We start from the raw sequence: 18,886 nt of genomic DNA, 5'->3' as shown, positions 1-18,886 counted from the left end.
CTTTTGTATAGCAGGAAAATGCGTGTGGTCTGTAAAACAAATAGCTTTTAACTTTATTATTATTTTTTCCACTTGGTGATCGTGATGAAAAGAAATATCTGAATACTTCATTTTCATATAACTCTGTGGCTTAACTATTTGAAATTTAAAAAATAAAATCATGGCTACAAAACTGGGACATGTCTGTCATATGCCCCGTTGATGATTGTGTTAAATTTTCACTTCTCCTCTGACTGTACTGCTCCTATCTTAGACCAGGAATAATGTGACATAATACGCAAGTCAGGGACATTGTTGTCTCATTTTTTTCATTGCTTGTCACATCCTGTGGTTGTTCACAACATCTGGACGTACAAAAGGTGCAGATGGTAATGACTGACTGGTCATAAATAAGCACAGGGAGATGGTGTTTTTGTCAGAGGTCAAGCTGACCGGCAAGCACAAATGGCTTGCTTCGCCCTTGGAAAATGCGTGGCGGCACCTGTCATTCTTGTTTGCTTGCTGAAGCTTGAGCCACGAATGCTGCATATGTCACCAGGTGTGCCTCAAAAAGGCACAAAACAATTCATGCTTTACCATTTCTCTAGAGCACACTTTGAGTAGCTTAAGCTGCAGTGCAAGTCTTCAGCTGCATTGCAGTATTTTCTTTGTGAGAATTAATGAGAGGTAGCAGGAACACACAGATTAAATGTTGCTGACCTATATTGAAACTAACTTTAAGTTTTAAATGTGTGAGGTTTTATTCTCATGTGCAATACATGTTGCATGTCTGTAGTGAGGAGTTTGTTCTGCAGTATTTCTATATGTCTAGTCATTATTCTCGGATGTGTTTTGACCAGTCAGTGGTTGTTGTGACAGATGTTAATAGAGTTCTGCGAAGCTGGAGCAGTGGATGGAATAATGATTGACCTGGAGAAGCCACTGACAGAGCCACAGATTCGCTACCTATGCCATGAGATCTGTGAAGGACTTCGCTTCTTGCACTCAAAAAAAGTTATCCATAGAGATCTGAAGGCTGGCAATGTTCTTCTCACCTTGGATGGAGACGTGAAAATAGGTGAGTCTAGTAGCTTGGCTGCTTATATTGGAGAACAATATTTTGTTAGCACTGATTTTGAGATATGAGTTCCATTTTTTTTCTTTCATTGTAGGATTGTCTGTGTCATTCAGTATCTTGTACTATTTTGTTGTTCACTGCAAAACCCTTACCTTACACACTAATACATTGCATACTTCATGAATTGCGTGTTTTTTTTTTGAAGCATGCAGTTCATGAGGCATATTTTACATGTGTTTGGCAGATAGCTGTGGTAGCGTGAATGGGAATGTTTTACTTGTAAGCCGTTCTATTATCCACATAAAAATATGTAATGCAAGTGTACTTAAAAGTTGACAGACTGTTGCCGGTGTTTTGGTTCGGCTTAAGGTAACTGAGAATTGAATCGTCTACATGAAATCTCTCCAGAGTTGCTTAGTGGATGATGTTTACCCGTTGATATATCTGGCTTATGGAATGATTCAGTGAATAATAAAGCACTTCAATGAAAGCAGCCAGGCATGGTGCGATAGACTTGGCTGTGTTTATGACGTAGGCTGAGAAATCTGTAGTGTAGCTAGTTAGGGCAGAGCCACCACGTCGACTGGTCTCATAACTAAGGTATAGCGGGAACAAACTTACTGGATCGAAGTGTCTCTTTTACCATTAGAGATATAATCTATGTGTTTATAACTGTCTTAGTACCTTGTTAGCCTGTTTTGCGTAATCTAGGCACATTTTAGATCCCCCCTCTAAAAGATGGACTTTGTGACTTCTGGCTGTACCTCTGTACTTGCTGTACCTCTGTAGAAAAATAATAATTGTACACAGACAGCAGTTTTTATAACTGGTATTAGCAAATTTATGACTTGCAAATAACAGGCCTTGGTTTTAAATATGGCTCAGAGCCCCTAGATACCTGCTGCAGTGGCTTTGGCATTTGGCTGCAGGTTCAAATCCTGTCCATGGCAGCCACATTTCACTGGAGGCAAAATTCAATAATTTCCATGTCCTGCGCAATATCGGCGCACTTGAAAGAACACTAGGGTGTCGAAAATAATCTGGAGGCATCCAAGTCAATGTTTTTTACAGCTCATATGCAGCTTCGGGGCATCAAACCCTGCATACTGATACCAGTGCCAAAGTTCTCAGATAAGCTTGTCGCTAAGTGGCGTTAATACCCACGTCACACGGTCGTTTTGAAAGCCACTGAACTGATAGTCTGTCGACTCAGAGGCCATTCGAGCTTTGCTACACTGGTTGCTCCGATGACTGTCGAGATCTCGAGGACCCTTGAGTGGTGATGTGAGACGCGGAACACTTGCAGCAACATTCTGAGGAATGTGTTTGTCTCTTTTGTCCACGTCTTTTGCGCCGTTTTCCTGTTGAATCATGAACCAACTAGCCCAAACTAGAGTTCTTCTTGATCATCATTGAAAAATATGGAATTTCAAAATACATTAACAAGGAAATTGATTTCAAAAGTGGTTAAAATTACTTTAACAAATAAACAATTTGTTTTGAACTTTTTCAAGTTAAACTTGTACGCTGATTGCTTGCATAGCTACACAGTTATGGATGGCGACAGTGGTACCTCATCACCTTGGTGTGAGATGATAGAATCTTTCAACAGCGATTGAGTTTGCCGTGTAGCAGCGGCACAAGTCCTTCGAGTTCTATAGTGATTGAGAGTCTCAAAGTAACCTTTGAAAGTGCCCATGTGACATCCTCATGTATTGTTGTTTTCCTTGCCTGCGAGATCGGAACGCCACACTCATGGCTGTTCTAATAACTATAGCAGCAGGGGCTGTTGTCACATTAGCCTTTTATTCTCTCAAAGCACACAAAGATAGGACTCCACCAAAGCATATACCAGCTCCTGTGAACCAGTTTAGGAAGAACATGGCAGTTGTCTGGGGCACAAAAGATGTTGATCTCTCTCTGTCTCTCTCTTTTTTTTTTTTTCTCAAAGCCTTTCTAGGGGGAGGTTAGTGCAGCTAAGCTCTAAAGAGAGGTGTGTTTGCAGAAAGGAATCAAGTGGCCAGCACACAGTAGTTTCTGTGCCACTTACCAAGTGGAACCATATCGAACCAATGCATTGCAAAGCTTCACAAATTTCGTTTCTAGTTGCTGTCACCAGACACGAAATGTTTTTAATATCATTTATAGAGATAAAGCTGGGTGGAGTGCATGGGTTCCTTTGGTGTGAATGTTGTTTCCGCTTTGTTTGGAAGAATGGAGGACATCATAGGCTTTAATATTATACCGTGAACTGTAGGTATACACTTTACACTAGTTAATTTAATGGTTGTGGTGCTTTTGGTATGCAGTCAATAAAAATTCGGTGTAGTTTTATTAGCATGCTGTTTTTGAAAGCACTGAAGGTGTTGATTACAGATGGGCCAGACATACGCACAGCACTTTCACAATAAATATGGTGAGCAAGTCATACTGACAAATCAACGTCTTTTTTTTTTCTTTAATTAGATGTGTACAAACAACTAAGAGTACAAACAACTGCTATTTATCCAACCGGTTATTCGAAACACAAACTGCAATTTTAAACGAGGTATATTTTAATTTTGCATAGTGCTGCAGCAAATACATTGGACTTCCATTCTGACAAACACGACAAGACTTTGTAATTCTGTCACTGCGCCACTAACTGTCAACTACTGTTACTGCTGCTACTCCTTGTAATTTTGATTTGTATAATAAGTTGAGTTTAAGGGACCCTGCAATGCCTCTTAATTGGTGTAGAGAGCAGCACTTCGACTTAGGAGGGCACCTTACAAGGGCCGTCATCAAGAAGGAAGTTGTCTAAGCACAGGACTCTATAAAAAATAAATGTTTAAACTGTAATATTTTGCTTTCGTCATGATTTTACTCAACTCAAATCTGTCCTCCCTTTTCCCTTGACTAACACGTCTGGGTGCATTGCTTGACCTATGATCACGTTTGATTGGCACTGCCCGTGGTAAACCGGCTCTCCCGCTGCCTAGACACACCCACCCATACTCCATCAGCCGGCTTGTTGGCTCAGTGGTTATGGTGCTCGGCTGCCTGCCCGTAAAACATGGGTTCGATCCCGGCCACGGCGGTCGCATTTCGCCTCCGAAATGCTAGACCCCGGTGTACTGTGCGATGTCGGTGCATGTTAAGAACCCCAGGCGGTGAAATTAACCGGACCTCTCCACTATGGCACCCGACATAGCCTAAGTCGCTTTGGGACGTTACACTGCATTAACCATACATCATACTCCACCAATGTCTTAAGGCTGTTATTAAGGTGGCTTTACATGTTACACACAAAACCAGTGCATCTTACAAAGCCAGGGAATAGATAAGTAAATATGCAGCACACTGGCCTGAGACTTCTGGCAAAGGGGCAACAGCTGCACAAAAGTGAAACATGGCAAACTCAAGCAATTGACAAGGGAGTCTGCTCATCTTGGACAGGGACCGAGAAAGCATAAATGCACGTTTAGCTGTCCATGGGTTGACTTTACTCCATTGTAGATCATGAGTAAACAAGCTCAGCTAAAACTAGTCTTATGTTCAGGTAAGCCTGAGCAGACCAGCTGCTTTCTACCCAACATATATGATTTTAAAAGAATGAGGATGGTTGTTGTTGCTTGTATAAAGAGCTCTTGATTTTTAGGCAGTTTGAACGTATAAATGGTTATTGTACAATTGAGCACACTTTTGTGAGGTTGCTGTGTGTACAGTTACGCAGGTTTAGTGCAGGTGACATCTAGTTTACTTACCAGCACCAGGCATGAGCAGGCATCCGCATATTGGAATATTATAGTTGTGCACCTATGCCTACGACTGCAATTTGGTGAAATCTTGAGGAGGGAAAGCTCTGAAGATTGTTCCTGAAGAAATGGCGAAGCTGACATAGCCTTGTATTTGAGTGTGCCACATTTCTTTAAGAGGCTGAAAGGCTCACGGCAGCGTGCTCTTCCTGTTGAACGTGTTTTCTGGTCATGCACAGGGAGTGGTCGTAGGCTGCCTGAAAAGAAGAGCCTACAGTGCAAGAATTTTGAGCATAATGACACAGTTAGTGAACCAAGGGTGAAACAGATATAAATGGGGAGGAGTTTGCAAAGAAACGTTTGTTAGGCACCCCGGAGATGAGTTTGCAATCAAGCATTTGCTTGTTATGGGCTTTATCCTGTTGTGTGCGATTAGCTTTTTTTCCTTATCATGTTCCCAATGTGTGCTAGGTGCTGGTCACAGCCCTTGTATTCCTGGAAAAAAAGTATTATTGTACAGTACGGTCCACTGTTAAAGGGAACATGCGATCGCGTGGCCTCTGCGCTTCGCGGAGCGCTGCCGCCGAGAACTTGTGGGAACTGTCGGCACAAGACTCATGCGCAGTAAGCATGACGGCTGGTCATTCAACGCATGCGCCTCATGCCGCCTATTCTCGCCACATCTAGGCAACAGGGCTTCGCGAAGCACGGAGGCCACGCGATCGCATGTTCCCTTTAACAATGGACCGTACTGTACCTGAATAGTTCAATGTGCCCTACAGTGCTGACCCCTACAATGCGAAGCCACCTGCATATTCTGTCAGCCCATTCAATTATCTTTTCGCACTGCTAGAGTTCATGTTAACCAGTGTGCACGAGTTGAATGGTTCACTCCCCGCAGGGAGGCGTCTGCAGCATGCAGACGTTGGTGAGTGGCGACACCACGGGGTTAACCCGAGCATCCGCAGGGACATCCCCGCAGGGGGATGATGGTGAACAATGCGTCACCACGGACCCGAGCATCCGCGCTTAGCCGTGCGTGGCATCGCCGTGTCCGGGGAAAAGGGGATCCTGGTGGTTGAGCTGATGCCGAGCGTTTGGACCCTTAAGGCCCCTCGGCGGAGGCAACACACCACTTTGGCCCCAGCTTCCTGTAGACGGCACCTCCGGCCTGACCCGACCGGGGGAAATCGGCAGTCGCCTTTTCCTGTTCTCCTCTCCATCTTTCACTTTCCTATCTCCTTTCTTACAACTCTCCTGTATCCTCCTCCCTTCTTGGTTTTTTCCTCTTTTTCCTGGCGGCGAGGGTTAACCGTGTGTGACCAACTACCCTGTGTTGAGTCATATTAGGTTATAGTTAAGGTGTACAGCTGGCGTGGGCAGGACTTTCTTTCAAGTTCCTGTCGCGTCCCCTTGTTGGACTCCATGGTGGGTGGCTGGCACCATGACCGAAAAACATCAATTTTTTATGGCTCCCCCCCTTTCCAAACCTGATCGCTCTCTTAAAAGAGTGCGGAACGAAGCAGAGAACTTTTTTTCCAAAAAGAAACCAACATTTGCCAAATTCCATGTCATCCACAGTGAAGTTCAAGATAAACAGGCCAGAATTCTATCCCCCTTCATGGTATCGAAGTGCTTAACAGAAGCTTTGGGCCCCGGCTACAAAGTATCCAAAATGACCAGTGGCGATTTATTGCTGGAACTCCGAGAAAATGTCCAAACCACCAAACTCTGTAACATAGTGTCTATTGGGGACACACCTGTCTCCATCACTGCACACCGATCCCTCAACACTGTCCGTGGCGTCATCTCAGAAAATGATTTTCTACACCTTACCGAGAAAGAAATGCTGGAAGGGCTTTCCGAGCAAAATGTCATTGATGTATATCGAATCAAGATCCGCAAGGACAACAAAGAAATAGATACCAAACACCTAGTCCTGACTTTTAACACATGCACATTGCCCGAAACCATCGACGTTGGATACCTCAAAGTAAATGTAAGACACTACATCCCTAACCCCCGAAGGTGCTTTAATTGTCAACGGTTTGGCCACGGATCGCAGAGTTGCCGCGGCCACAAAACTTGCGCGAAATGCGCGTCGAAGGAACACCATTCTGAGGAATGCGACGCAGCTCTACGCTGCGCTAATTGTGAAGGAGAACATGCTGCGTACTCCAGGGCGTGTCCGTCCTGGAAGAAGGAAAAGGAAATCATCACCATTAAGACCAAGGAAAACATTTCATTCAAAGAAGCCAGAAGGCGTTTTGCACTGACAAATACATTCTCTTTCACAGCCAAACCAAACTATGCTGACGTGGCGCGCAGGGGCGGTGCACCACGCAGCACTCCGGCATCTGCCGCGGCCACTCCCACCGCGCCTGTGGTAGTGCCATCAACGCCCCAGGCAGAGACAGCCAAGGCTGCTCTGCCAACTCCAAGCCAGGGAGTGCCGGCCCATGGGCCAGCATCCCGCAGGACTTCCCCCCGTCGGGGGAGGCCTGACACCAACACATCCGCGGCTTCGCGGTCCTCCAGCACCTCTGGTGAGGTGATGGATACAACTACCACTCCGCCCGCTTTACGGCGGCGGACCGGCTCTCACGAGCGAAGAAAAGATAAAACCCCGGTAACGGGCCCAGAACAGTAAATTCCTTCAGTTCCATTCACACCCAAAAAAACAAACATGATATTAGCGATTCAATGGAACTGTAGAGGAATGTTAAGGAACTACAGTGATATAACACATATTCTAGGGTCCGTGATGCCTCTAGCTCTATGTCTCCAGGAGACCAATCTTGGTCCACAACATTCAAATATCTTAAAGCATTATACAACTTTTAGGCGTGATCGCGAACATGCAAGTAGACTCTCGGGAGGCGTCGCAATCATCATCCAAAGCGGCGTCCCGGCTCAAGAAATCAAACTGAAAACAAAACTTGAGGCGGTTGCGGTTAGCGTCATCAGCTACAAAACCATAACAATATGTTCTGTATATCTTCCCCCACACATCACATTAACATGCCAAGATCTAGAAGGCCTGATCGATGAACTGCCGGAGCCATTTCTGGTAGTTGGCGATTTTAACGCTCACTCTCCGTTTTGGGGAAGCGAACGCTGCGACTCTAGAGGCCAAACAATCGAAGATTTTATACTTTCGAATAATGTCTGTCTTTTAAATACGGGAAAAGCCACATATTGCTGCCCAAGCTCAGCAAAAATGAGCTCTCTCGATTTAGCCTTCGCATCACCATTACTTTTTAACGATTTTAAATGGGATGTTTTAAATGACCCCATGGGCAGCGATCACTTACCTACCGTCATCAGGCTCTCATCATCCACTCCAATCATCCCCACAAGGCCACGGCGCTGGAAAATTCAGCTTGCCGACTGGTCACTCTTTACAAAAAGTGCCACTCTGGAAAAGGAATTTTGTGACGACCTTAGCACAGATGAAATTAATCAGAAGTTTACTGAATGCATAATATCGGCCGCAACACTCGCTATACCACAAACAGCAGGACTTGCACAAAAGAAACACAAAGTGTGGTGGACAAAAGAATGCACATTAGCAAAAAAACAACAAAACAAAGCCTGGAGCGCTCTGCGTCGATATCCCACTGCAGAGAACTTACTTACCTTTAAGAAGGCAAAAGCCAGAGCGCGGTATGTCCGAAGAAATGCAGAAAAAACCTCTTGGCAGAAATATGTCTCCTCAATAAACAGCTCAACAACATCAAAGAAAATGTGGGAAAAAGTGCGTAAATTTACTGGTGACCATACCCCTTTCACACTTCCTCTCTTGACAGCACCCGGGACACAAACATCTTTAGAAGAACAGGCCAACATACTGGGCGAGCATTTTGCTGAGATCTCAAGCTCATCCAACTACACAAGCACATTTCAAAAACACAAAGCAATAGCTGAAAAACAAAAATTTCCATCTGGAGCAGGTGTTCATGAGGATTACAACCAGCCTCTCACACTACAAGAAATAAATAAGGTATTATCTTCTGGAAAAAAGACAGCACCAGGACCAGACAACGTGCATTACGCTATGCTTGCACATATCTCCGAGGCTGCTGTAGAGGCACTGTTAAAATTCTTTAATAAAATCTGGATAACTGGAAATATACCTGACGAGTGGAAAAAAGCAGTCATAATACCCTTTCTCAAACCCGGAAAACCACCAACAAGTCCTAGCAGTTACAGACCAATAGCCCTCACCAGCTGCATTGCTAAATCTTTCGAAAGTGTAATAAACATTAGACTGACCTTCGTACTTGAATCTCGGCAACTACTAGATAAACACCAATGTGGGTTTAAGAAAACATGCTCTACCACAGATCACCTTGTCCGCCTAGAAAACACCATCCGGGAGGCGTTCATCCACAAGCAGCACTGTATTGGGGTCTTCTTCGACCTGGAGAAGGCCTACGATACTACGTGGAAGTTCGGCATCCTCCGTGACCTAGCAGAGCTAGGTATCCGCGGCAGGATGTTGAACTGCTTGAACGACTTCCTGGCTAACCGCACATTCCGAGTCCGCCTAGGAGCAACTCTCTCCATGACTTTCACCCAAGAGAACGGCGTACCCCAGGGGTGCATTCTAAGCACGACACTCTTCATAATAAAAATGAATTCCTTAGCTAAAGAAATACCCAAGTCCATAATGTATTCAGTCTATGTAGATGACCTACAAATAGCATGCACGTCCTCTAGCATATCAACCTGTGAGAGACAAATACAAATCACACTAAATAAACTAGGTGCTTGGGCAGACATAAATGGGTTTAAATTTTCTCCTCAAAAAACAGTAGCTGTTCTTTTTTCATTGCGACGAGGCCTACAGGTCGATCCCAATCTATACTTGAATCACACTGCGCTACCAATTAAACTAGAACACAAATTTTTAGGCGTAACTTTCGACAAGAAACTCACATTTCTACCACATATTAACAACCTTAAAAAGAAAGCTTCTCAAGCCCTCAATATCTTAAAAGTTCTCTCACGGAAGCGGTGGGGGTCCGATAGAGCAAGCCTTTTACAAATATATCGCTCTCTGGTGCGCTCCAAGCTGGACTACGGGTGCATAGTATATGGCTCGGCAAGAGCATCCTACTTGAAAAGATTAGACCCCATTCATAATCTTGGTCTCCGCCTATCATCTGGAGCATACAGAACATCACCAGTAGCCAGCCTATACGTTGAAACTAATGAGCCCGCTCTTGAGGACCGAAGAATCGCACTAACATGCACATACGTCTTAAAAATCCGTTCTCTTCCGAAACATCTCTGCCATCCAGTTGTCACCAAGTGCCCATCTAAAAGATTATTCATCAACAAACCACATTCTATCAGGCCATTACTACTGCGCTTTGAAGATAAATGTGAAGAGCTAACAGTACTAGATGCCCTACCGAATATTGCACAAAGGAATGAATATTTGCCACCATGGTACAGCCTGCCTTCAGTATGTGACTTCACAATGACACATTTAGACAAAAAGCAAACGCCAAACGAGTACATATTACAGGAATTCTTTGCACTACAAGAAACGTATGACACCTACATTGAATTTTATACCGATGGCTCAAAAACAGAAAGTCATGTTGGAAGTGCAGTAATCCAAGAAAAAAATAAACAGATAATGCGACTACCAGAATGCGCATCAGTTTTTACTGCTGAGTGTTATGCCATCTTCATAGCTGTAGAAAAAATAGTAAGAGAGAACATCAAAAATAGCATCATTTACACCGATTCCCTCAGTATGCTCAAAGCACTGCACTCCAGGAATGCTACTGAACCCATAATAGGAAACATCATACATAACATAGTTAAAATCACAAAACAAAAGCACAACATTAAATTCTGCTGGGTTCCTAGCCATGTTGGAATTGTAGGTAATGAGAAAGCAGATGTATGTGCTGCACAAGCCCGGAATGGCCAAATAAAGCAAGTGAACATACCGCACAGGGATTGTTTAAAGTTTATCTACAGTAAACTCAGAAATAAGTGGCAGGCAGAATGGGAAGAGCACGCAAACAACAAATTACATTCTGTTAAGCCCATTTTAGGGGAATGGCAATCGTGTAGGCATCAAGAACGTTTTACCGAAGTTATTTTATGTCGGCTCCGCATTGGACACACCCACTTCACGCACAACTTTCTGCTAACCAAACAAAACAAACCTCTCTGTGACATGTGTGGTGCTGAACTCACAGTGAACCACATTTTAATTTCATGTATAAAGCTAGAAGAACTAAGAAAGAAATATTTTACAACATTTTACAGGGAAACCATCCCATTACACCCCATGTTACTTTTAGGTGATCGAGCACTGGTTGACATCTCATGTATTTTTAGGTTTCTCAAGGAAGCAAGCATTTTAAACAAACTCTAAGTATAGAAAGCTTCACCTTTAACAAAAACTCTAACCTTGTGTTTGGCGCATCATAGCCTCAGTTGCTTTTGCGCCATTAAAATCAATATAACTAACTAAACTAACTGAATGGTTCACATTGGTTAGTAGATTGTTACATTGTGTCTTTAGGAAGCCGTGGTCCCCAAACTGTCAGATCATTAACGAGTTGAGTTTGGCAGAGTACATCTTAAAGGGAATGACCTGCATTAACCTCTGTGTGTGTGCACATTCGTTAATATTATTGATTAATACAAAACCCTCTTAACTGGTGAAGTTTAACTAGCATACTTCAGTCGGTATAACATAACAAATAGCATGGCTTGACATTATCTCTTTTACCATAAACCTACTCTCCTGACCTGTCCAGTATTGAATCATGAAACTTTCCTTGACATGTTTTGCCCTTCTCCCCAATTAATATTAGTTTTTTTTTAAACTTTGTGATGTTAATCATTGGGAAATAATAGTATAATTATTTTATGGCTGATGAGGGTGGCTCTGGTGAACACTCAAGGTTAGGTTGCATGCAACATAAATACCCCCGAAAGTAGAAATTTGGACAGCCGCCGCCACAGTTCAGTTAGTAGAGCATCGTACACGAAATTCGAAGGCCGTGGGTTCGGATCCCACCGGCAGCATGTGGTTGTTTTTAACGCGATAGCTTTAAGGCTTATCGCGTTAAGGCTCCCGTTGTGCAGGAAATCTGGCATAGTTGGCATTATGAGCAAAAAATCCCCCGACAAGCAACCTAGGTGGACCACATAAGTCACGTGACCTTGTCTCATCATCGCAGCCTGGCCACCGAATTGCAAGCAAACTGACCACCGTGGCAGGTGGCAGTTGAATTAATGACTGCTCGCGAGAGGTTGCTCGGATAGAGCAACCTGGGTCACACAAGCCCCACCATTGGCTGCGCCACTGTGCTTGCAGTGGTATGTGGACTCTCAGGGATCTTTAAATGTAAAGTTGAGAATGGCCAGTTCCACACATATGGGGATTGACCCATTAATGCCATTGCATCATACCCTTAAGGCAGAGAGGTGCACTGAAGAGGAATCTGAACTTGTCTTTTTGCCGCGGGAACTCGATCTGCACGTTCCGAGCGTTCTTAGAAACTTCGATTTATTGCCCTGTGTGGCCGATTTCCGTAATTAAATCGAATTAACGTCCGGCTCCCGCCTTTTTTTTTTAATTCTCCCGCGTACGGTGGGCGGAGTCACCCAACGCGTGGAGCGCCTTTCACCCAGTCCCATAGCGGCTTGCTGCTCTGCCATCGGCGGAGTAATACGTAGTAGTCCGTAGTAGCAAATAGTCCGCACGTATTTTTTATTTCTGCGGGCTTATTTTGCGGCTGTATTATCTGCGAATGAAACTATTTATTCATGGAAGCCTAAAAAACAAAATAAAGCGAAAGCAAAGCCTCCACGGAGCTGGCTGAAAGGCACTTCACGCGTTGGTCGACTCCACCCACCGTACGCGGAGAATTAAAAAAATAAAGGCGGGAGCCAGGCGTTAATTCGATTTAATTAGGGAAATCGGCCACACAGGGCAATAAGTCGCAGTTTCTAAGAATGCTAGGAACGTGTAGATCGAGTTCCCGCGGCAAAAAGACGAGTTCAGAATCCTCTTCAGTGCACCTTTAAGTGTCCCCTAATTTTTTTCTACTTTCTGATCAGTTGTCTTTCAGCCATTATTAATTATACTATTCATTTCCTATTGATTGTCACCACAACAAAAGAGAGAAAAATATTCCCTTATGCTTTCCTTGGTTTAGGTGACTGTTGGCGTCCTCCATAGTAAGTATATGTCATAATGAGACCTTATTTCCCTACCCTTGTTGCTCAGTGGTTCTTCCCATGTTGTTCAAAACCAGGGTTAAGTGAATTTGAACTAGTCAGGCCTCATTGATATATCCCTCATAAATATGAATGACTCGAATTATGGAAATTTTTCTGGGGACCAAACTTTTTAATACATTTACGCCTCATTAATATGGAAACTCACTGTCCGGACAGTAATAAGAACAAAATCTTTGCTACCCCAAGCAGATGTTTCATTTTCTGCATTTTGAGTACAGGTCCCCTATAGAGTGCAGTGGAAAAGTACAAATGAATGACTGACGGCGCTTTTCTTTTTTGGTTTCATGCCTTACAGTGCAAAGTTGCCGAGTCTGTGGAGAAAGATCTGTCTGTAGTTTGTGCTACAAAGAATGCATAATTGAGCTGTTGTCAGCCGAATGAGTCATGACGTTGCAGGATGTGAACAGTCGTAGTAGAAGTAAGGTCTCCTAGCCTTTTGACGCCATCAAGCATATCATACACATATCTAATCTGCTTGCCAGGTCTGGAGTCTCCTGGATAATCCGGGAGACTCCTGGATTCTGACGGTTTTGTATGAAATGCTCCCGTGTTTACCAAAACCTTCTCCTATTGTCTGACCACTAGCTGATGTGCAGCGGAGTGCCCTGTCCTAGTTCGAAGGCGCAGACAGGCTTTTGAAATTTAGCCATATGTCAAAGGTAATGCTATAGGAATCTTCTCCATACAGCACAGCAATTCCGAATGGGAGAGACTGTTCAGTATTGTCTTGAAATATCACACATTTTCAAACATCCATCTCTGACACAACTCTCACATGACTCTCTCCGCGACTCTCTCGCACGACTCTCACACGTAGTTTTGGCGAAGTGTTGCTGGGACGGACATTACCTCAGGTCTATTCCAAAGACTTCCTGAACCTACCTGGTGGCATGTGCTGCATCAAAAATTTCGTAACAGTGATCATTGTAGCTAGCAACGTAGCATGTTGGTAATTTGGGCATACATAAGTGGTGGGACAGAAGAGGCAATTCTTGCTCTAATGTAAATAAAAAAATCAGTCCGTCAGTCAGTCAGGTTTTAATGCCTGTTAAAAATTCCATCCCTTGACTCCTGGGATGTTTTTTTTTTTTTTTTTTCTGCCCCCCCTCCCCTCCCTACTTTCTCCCTGATGCCTTTTCTGTGAACCTGGCAGGTATGCATACGTAGACCACTAGGTGCATGAAACTGCACTACAGTGTTTCAATTAATGGCAGCCAGGATAATGGGTTTGGGACTCCCTAAATTGCATCTAATTTCAAATTCACTGACCACCTCTGTGAACTAAAGCAAACCCTTAACATAGCGTTTTTTTTTTTTTCTCAATATTTTTTTCTTCACAATTCGTTATTACGGACAACTTGCTTTATGGACAATGTTGCTCAGGAACCGAACTGTCCATATTAACGAGGAACGACTGTTTACCAGTTTATTCGAACTAGCATCTTGGTCCTGCTGGTTGGCTCTTCTTGGTTTGAACTCAGCATAATTCAAATTTTCAGTCCCTTTCAAGTTTGAATTATCAAGGTTCGACTGTATCATTATCTAAGCTCAGTGATTAAACTGGTACATTCTTGTACTTTTTTTTTGTTCCTTGATTATTGCAGTTTTTATCTAAATTACTTTGTTATTCAATCGCTTGATTGGTTTACTGTTTTGTTTTTAGTAAGTGGCTTTAGTTCATAGTAACCATGTTATGATTTATTCTTTATAACTGGTTTAGGTTTATGGGGTTTTAATGTCCCAAAGCGACCCAGGCTATGAAGGACGTCATAGTGAAGGGCTCCGGAAATGCGACCACCTGGGGTTCTTTAACGTGCAATGACATCGCACGGCACACGGGCCTGTAGCATTTCGCCTCCATCTGTTGCTTTAATGTTGGCTTATCGTGCTATTTTTAATGTGCTGTCGCCGCCGCGGTGGCTCAGCGGTTATGGTGCTCGGCTGCTGACCCAAAAGACGCGGGTTCGATCCCGGCCGCGGCGGCTGGAATTTCTTTGGAGGAGAAATTCTAGAGGCCCGTGTACTGTGCGATGTCAGTGCACGTTAAAGAACCCCAGGTGGTCGAAATTTTCGGAGCCCTCCACTACGGCGTCTCTCATAGCCTTAGTCGCTTTGGGACGTTAAACCCCATAAACCAACCAACCTTAATGTGCTGTCATTGTGTACTCATGTTTTTGTCGAAAAGAAGCACACGTGTGCGGTGGCTGTCATTTATATACCGATGGATGGCGTCATCACGATTGAAGCACCGCGATGTTTGCAGGAGTATCAGCCTAGCGGGGGCGCTAGGAGTGTAAATGATGTTGTGGGACTTGTTGCCGCTGTACAGGTAATTGCGGCACCATCAGCAGTGATGGCAAAAACCCACAAACCGCAAGATCTTGCTCAGGATTTACCCACTGGAATAAGCAAGAGCCATGGTAGTTACTGCCGTTTGTGCATCTTGTGTTCTTGTCTTGTCTGGTATCTCTGATTTCTAAGTCGCATGAGTGACGGACTGGATGAATGAAGTTGTATTGTTACGAGTGGTTTATAGTACAATGCTTTTGTGGTTTTCAGCCGACTTTGGCGTTTCTGCAAAGAACAAGCATACACTTCAGAAGAGAGATTCATTCATTGGCACACCTTACTGGTAAGAGTTACGTCAGTGCTTTGTATATTCAAAGCTCTTTTTATAAACAAGAACTGAGGGCCAGTTAGTTATATAACTGTTAACCTATTCCCAGCCTATCCTTTTTATGTCAAGTAATTATGATTGAAGATTAATCATTTTATACCTTAAAGGCCATTAGCAGTGGAGGTTGTAAGTAAATTATAAGCATAAAGTGCAAGAGTAATGGAACGACTATTAAAGAAAATATATATATATATATGAAGGGTAGCATTTGATGGAAACGCCCCTATAAGCTCTTTAATGGCAAACACTTTGCCCATCAGAAAAATAAGGCAGGACACCTCATTATTGCATTGCATATTTACACGCTTGTTATCTGTCTGCTATTATGACTCACTGAATGTAGCAATCTGCCAATTATCTTGGTAGCCTGATTTCAGCTCTTGGTCACAATAGCAGCATTTCATTGTGCTGGATATGCACGCGCATGCATCCTGTGAAACTTTGGTTTCGTTATTATTGCGTTGTACATCCTAATCCTGAGCTGTCTGCAATAATGAATCATTGAGTGAGAAATTTGCTAATTACGTTCGGTCTGTGGTTTCTTTTTGTGGCCACAGAAGCAGCATTTGCATGTTATTGAAATTGCAAAGCTTTGGTTGCATTGTATGATTTGTGTGGTGTAACGTAGAACTTTGCACGTTCTATTTGTTGCTTTGGGTCATAGCAATACCCTACTAAGGGTTTTATGTAAAGGAGTATAAGCCGCTAATTTTGGTTGCATATTTTCTTTTTTGCAATAATGCACAAGAAATTACTTATACATGGATCACTGCGTAGTATTCGCCTACAACCACTAAATAATTTATAATTGAATTTTTCTCTCATGAATTTGTTTTTTGAGGAAAGGAAATGGCGCTGTATCTGTCTCACATATCTCGGTGGACACCTGAACCGCACCGTAAGGGAAGGGACAAAGGAGGGACTGAGAGAAGAAAGGAAGGAAGAGGTGCCGTAGTGGAGGGCTCCGGAATAATTTCGACCACCTGGGGATCGTTAACGGGCTCTGACATCGCACAGCACGTGAGCGCCTTTTGCGTTTCAGCTCCATCGAAACGCAGCCGCCGCAGTCAGGTTCGATCCCGGGAACTCCGGCTTGTTAGTCGAGTGCCCTAACCACTGAGCCACAGCGGCAGGTCTTTTTTTTTTTTCTGACTCTTGCTGTTTCGGTTGTTTCAACAGCACTGTGATGTTGAAGATCCTCATAGGTCATGCGAGGCATGAACAGACTGCAATATAATCACTGCTTATCCATTCATTGTCATTGAGGTAGGCTGGCTTTAGCATTACAGTGAATTAAAACAGCAAAGAAGCTGTTATGTCACTCTTTTTCCATGCCTCACATGATATATACGGACTTTTGACGTCACTGCCGCCGTTCGACTGTTGAAACAGAAACGTTCAGTTGTAAACTTTTTTGTGGTCATAGGCAAATACCATGTAGTGATACATGTGTAAAGTGAAACCTCGTTTAATAAGGAAGTGGGAAAAAACTTCCAAATTATTAAATGGCCTCTGAAAACTGCCAAAAGGTGGTGGTCTTGGGTGACCAGGTTGAATTTTTCTTAAACTACGAAATTTCTGTGACAGCTGTATAGCTTTCCTTTGCAGACGTATGGCTGCACTTGAGTGGACGCGAATATTACTTCTTTACTATCGTCCTATCTTCTGATTTTTAGGATGGCGCCTGAAGTGGTCTTATGTGAGACTTACCGAGACAATCCATATGACTACAAGGCTGACATCTGGAGTCTTGGCATCACCTTGATTGAGTTTGCCCAAATGGAACCTCCAAACAATGAAATGAACCCTATGCGAGTCTTGCTCAAGATCCAGAAGTCCGACCCTCCATCCTTGGCCCAGCCTTCAAAGTGGTAGGTTCACCAATGGGTTGTCTGATTGATGGTGCTAGCAAGAAGATTGTGAAATCTGAGGCTTTCACTTGCTGTCACAAACATCCGTAATAGTCGGGGTTAAGGGGGGATGAGGGGATCGAAGGCAACTTTGCTATTTTTCGACTTAGAGTGATGAAATTTGGCAGGCTGGCTTAAAACAGCATCAAACAATCAGATATAAAGTTTCACAATGACAGCCTGAGTAGGTTCCCTTGTATCATTGTTTATATTGTTACGGGGTAGTTCCGCTTGGGATTGCAGAGAGTGGACACAGAAAACAGGGCTTTAAAACCACAGGCGTTTACTGCAGGCACCAGCCGACACTGCTCGACCGTCGTCTTCACAAAAACTCAAGAGCTTCTTCTTCTTCCTTCCTTATGCATGCACCGCGTAATGTAACACTATGTTGTCCCCATGTTGCTTGCTAGTGGAAAGCCTAGCGCGACAAGAAAAACAGGCTACAGATCTGCTTTTAATATTTACTAAGAAGTGTAGTGTAAATCAAGACTCTCTTAATTTTTTTTTTTAATTTCTCTGCTCTTTTTTTTAAAGGACACAGTATGCACCTTCTCTTTATGTTTAGAATGTATCATGCTCTAATTACCATGTAATAAAAACATATGAGCCTAAACAGTAAATCTGAGACTGTCTTGACGCAGACCACACTTCAGTGATCACAACAAAACTAACGGGGTAAAAATCCATGCACCCATTGCTGTGCTACGCTTTCCACGAGCAAGGTATTACTAATTAAGCTCAAAACAAACTTTCGAGAAAACAAGCCTGAAAGTTATAAGCTAGCACACACTGTCTGTGTGTAGATGATGACAAATATATTTATTTGGAGCGCTTAAAGTTTATTTTGGGGTGAAATATTTCAGTGCAACATAGAAACAGTGTTGGAGATGCCAAAAGGTGTACTTTTCTAAGATCAACTTTTTTCGCAATTTTTGCGATCTGATCCCCACATCCCCCCTTAAGGTGCGGATCCCCTCAGCGGTTACCCGCCTTCCCACTGCACAGCTTTGTAGCGCATTAATTTCATTAGGCTGGTTGACCTATTCTGTGCATGGATCGAAAGGAGGAGTTCGAAGTAGTGCAAGTTGCACACATTGAAAGAATCTGAATATTTATGCCGGACAAAAATCGACAATTTTATAATTACAGAATAGCACTGCACAAACAACTAGCACTGAACACAGAGGGTTAACTACAAATAACCTCACATAAGTAACCTCAA

The 18,886-nt window shown here is 43.4% G+C and overlaps 1 protein-coding gene across 1 annotated transcript in view; it reads left to right on the top strand.

The window, feature by feature from the left end:
* Positions 1-18,886, top strand: part of Slik (Sterile20-like kinase) — a 55,589-nt gene that overhangs the window by 3,139 nt on the left and 33,564 nt on the right. The window contains exons 3-5 of the mRNA XM_089578693.1: positions 859-1,057; positions 15,637-15,709; positions 17,431-17,625. Of these exons, the coding sequence (XP_089434819.1) occupies positions 859-1,057; positions 15,637-15,709; positions 17,431-17,625 (467 nt within the window). The remainder of the gene's footprint in view (positions 1-858; positions 1,058-15,636; positions 15,710-17,430; positions 17,626-18,886) is intronic.

Source organism: Amblyomma mixtum, chromosome 3 (genome assembly GCF_055824585.1).
Source record: "Amblyomma mixtum isolate Tamu chromosome 3, ASM5582458v1, whole genome shotgun sequence".
In the NCBI taxonomy this organism is placed as follows: Eukaryota; Metazoa; Arthropoda; class Arachnida; order Ixodida; family Ixodidae; genus Amblyomma; species Amblyomma mixtum.
Note: the sequence above shows the minus strand (reverse complement) of the source record. Positions and strands in the feature narration are given on the sequence as shown.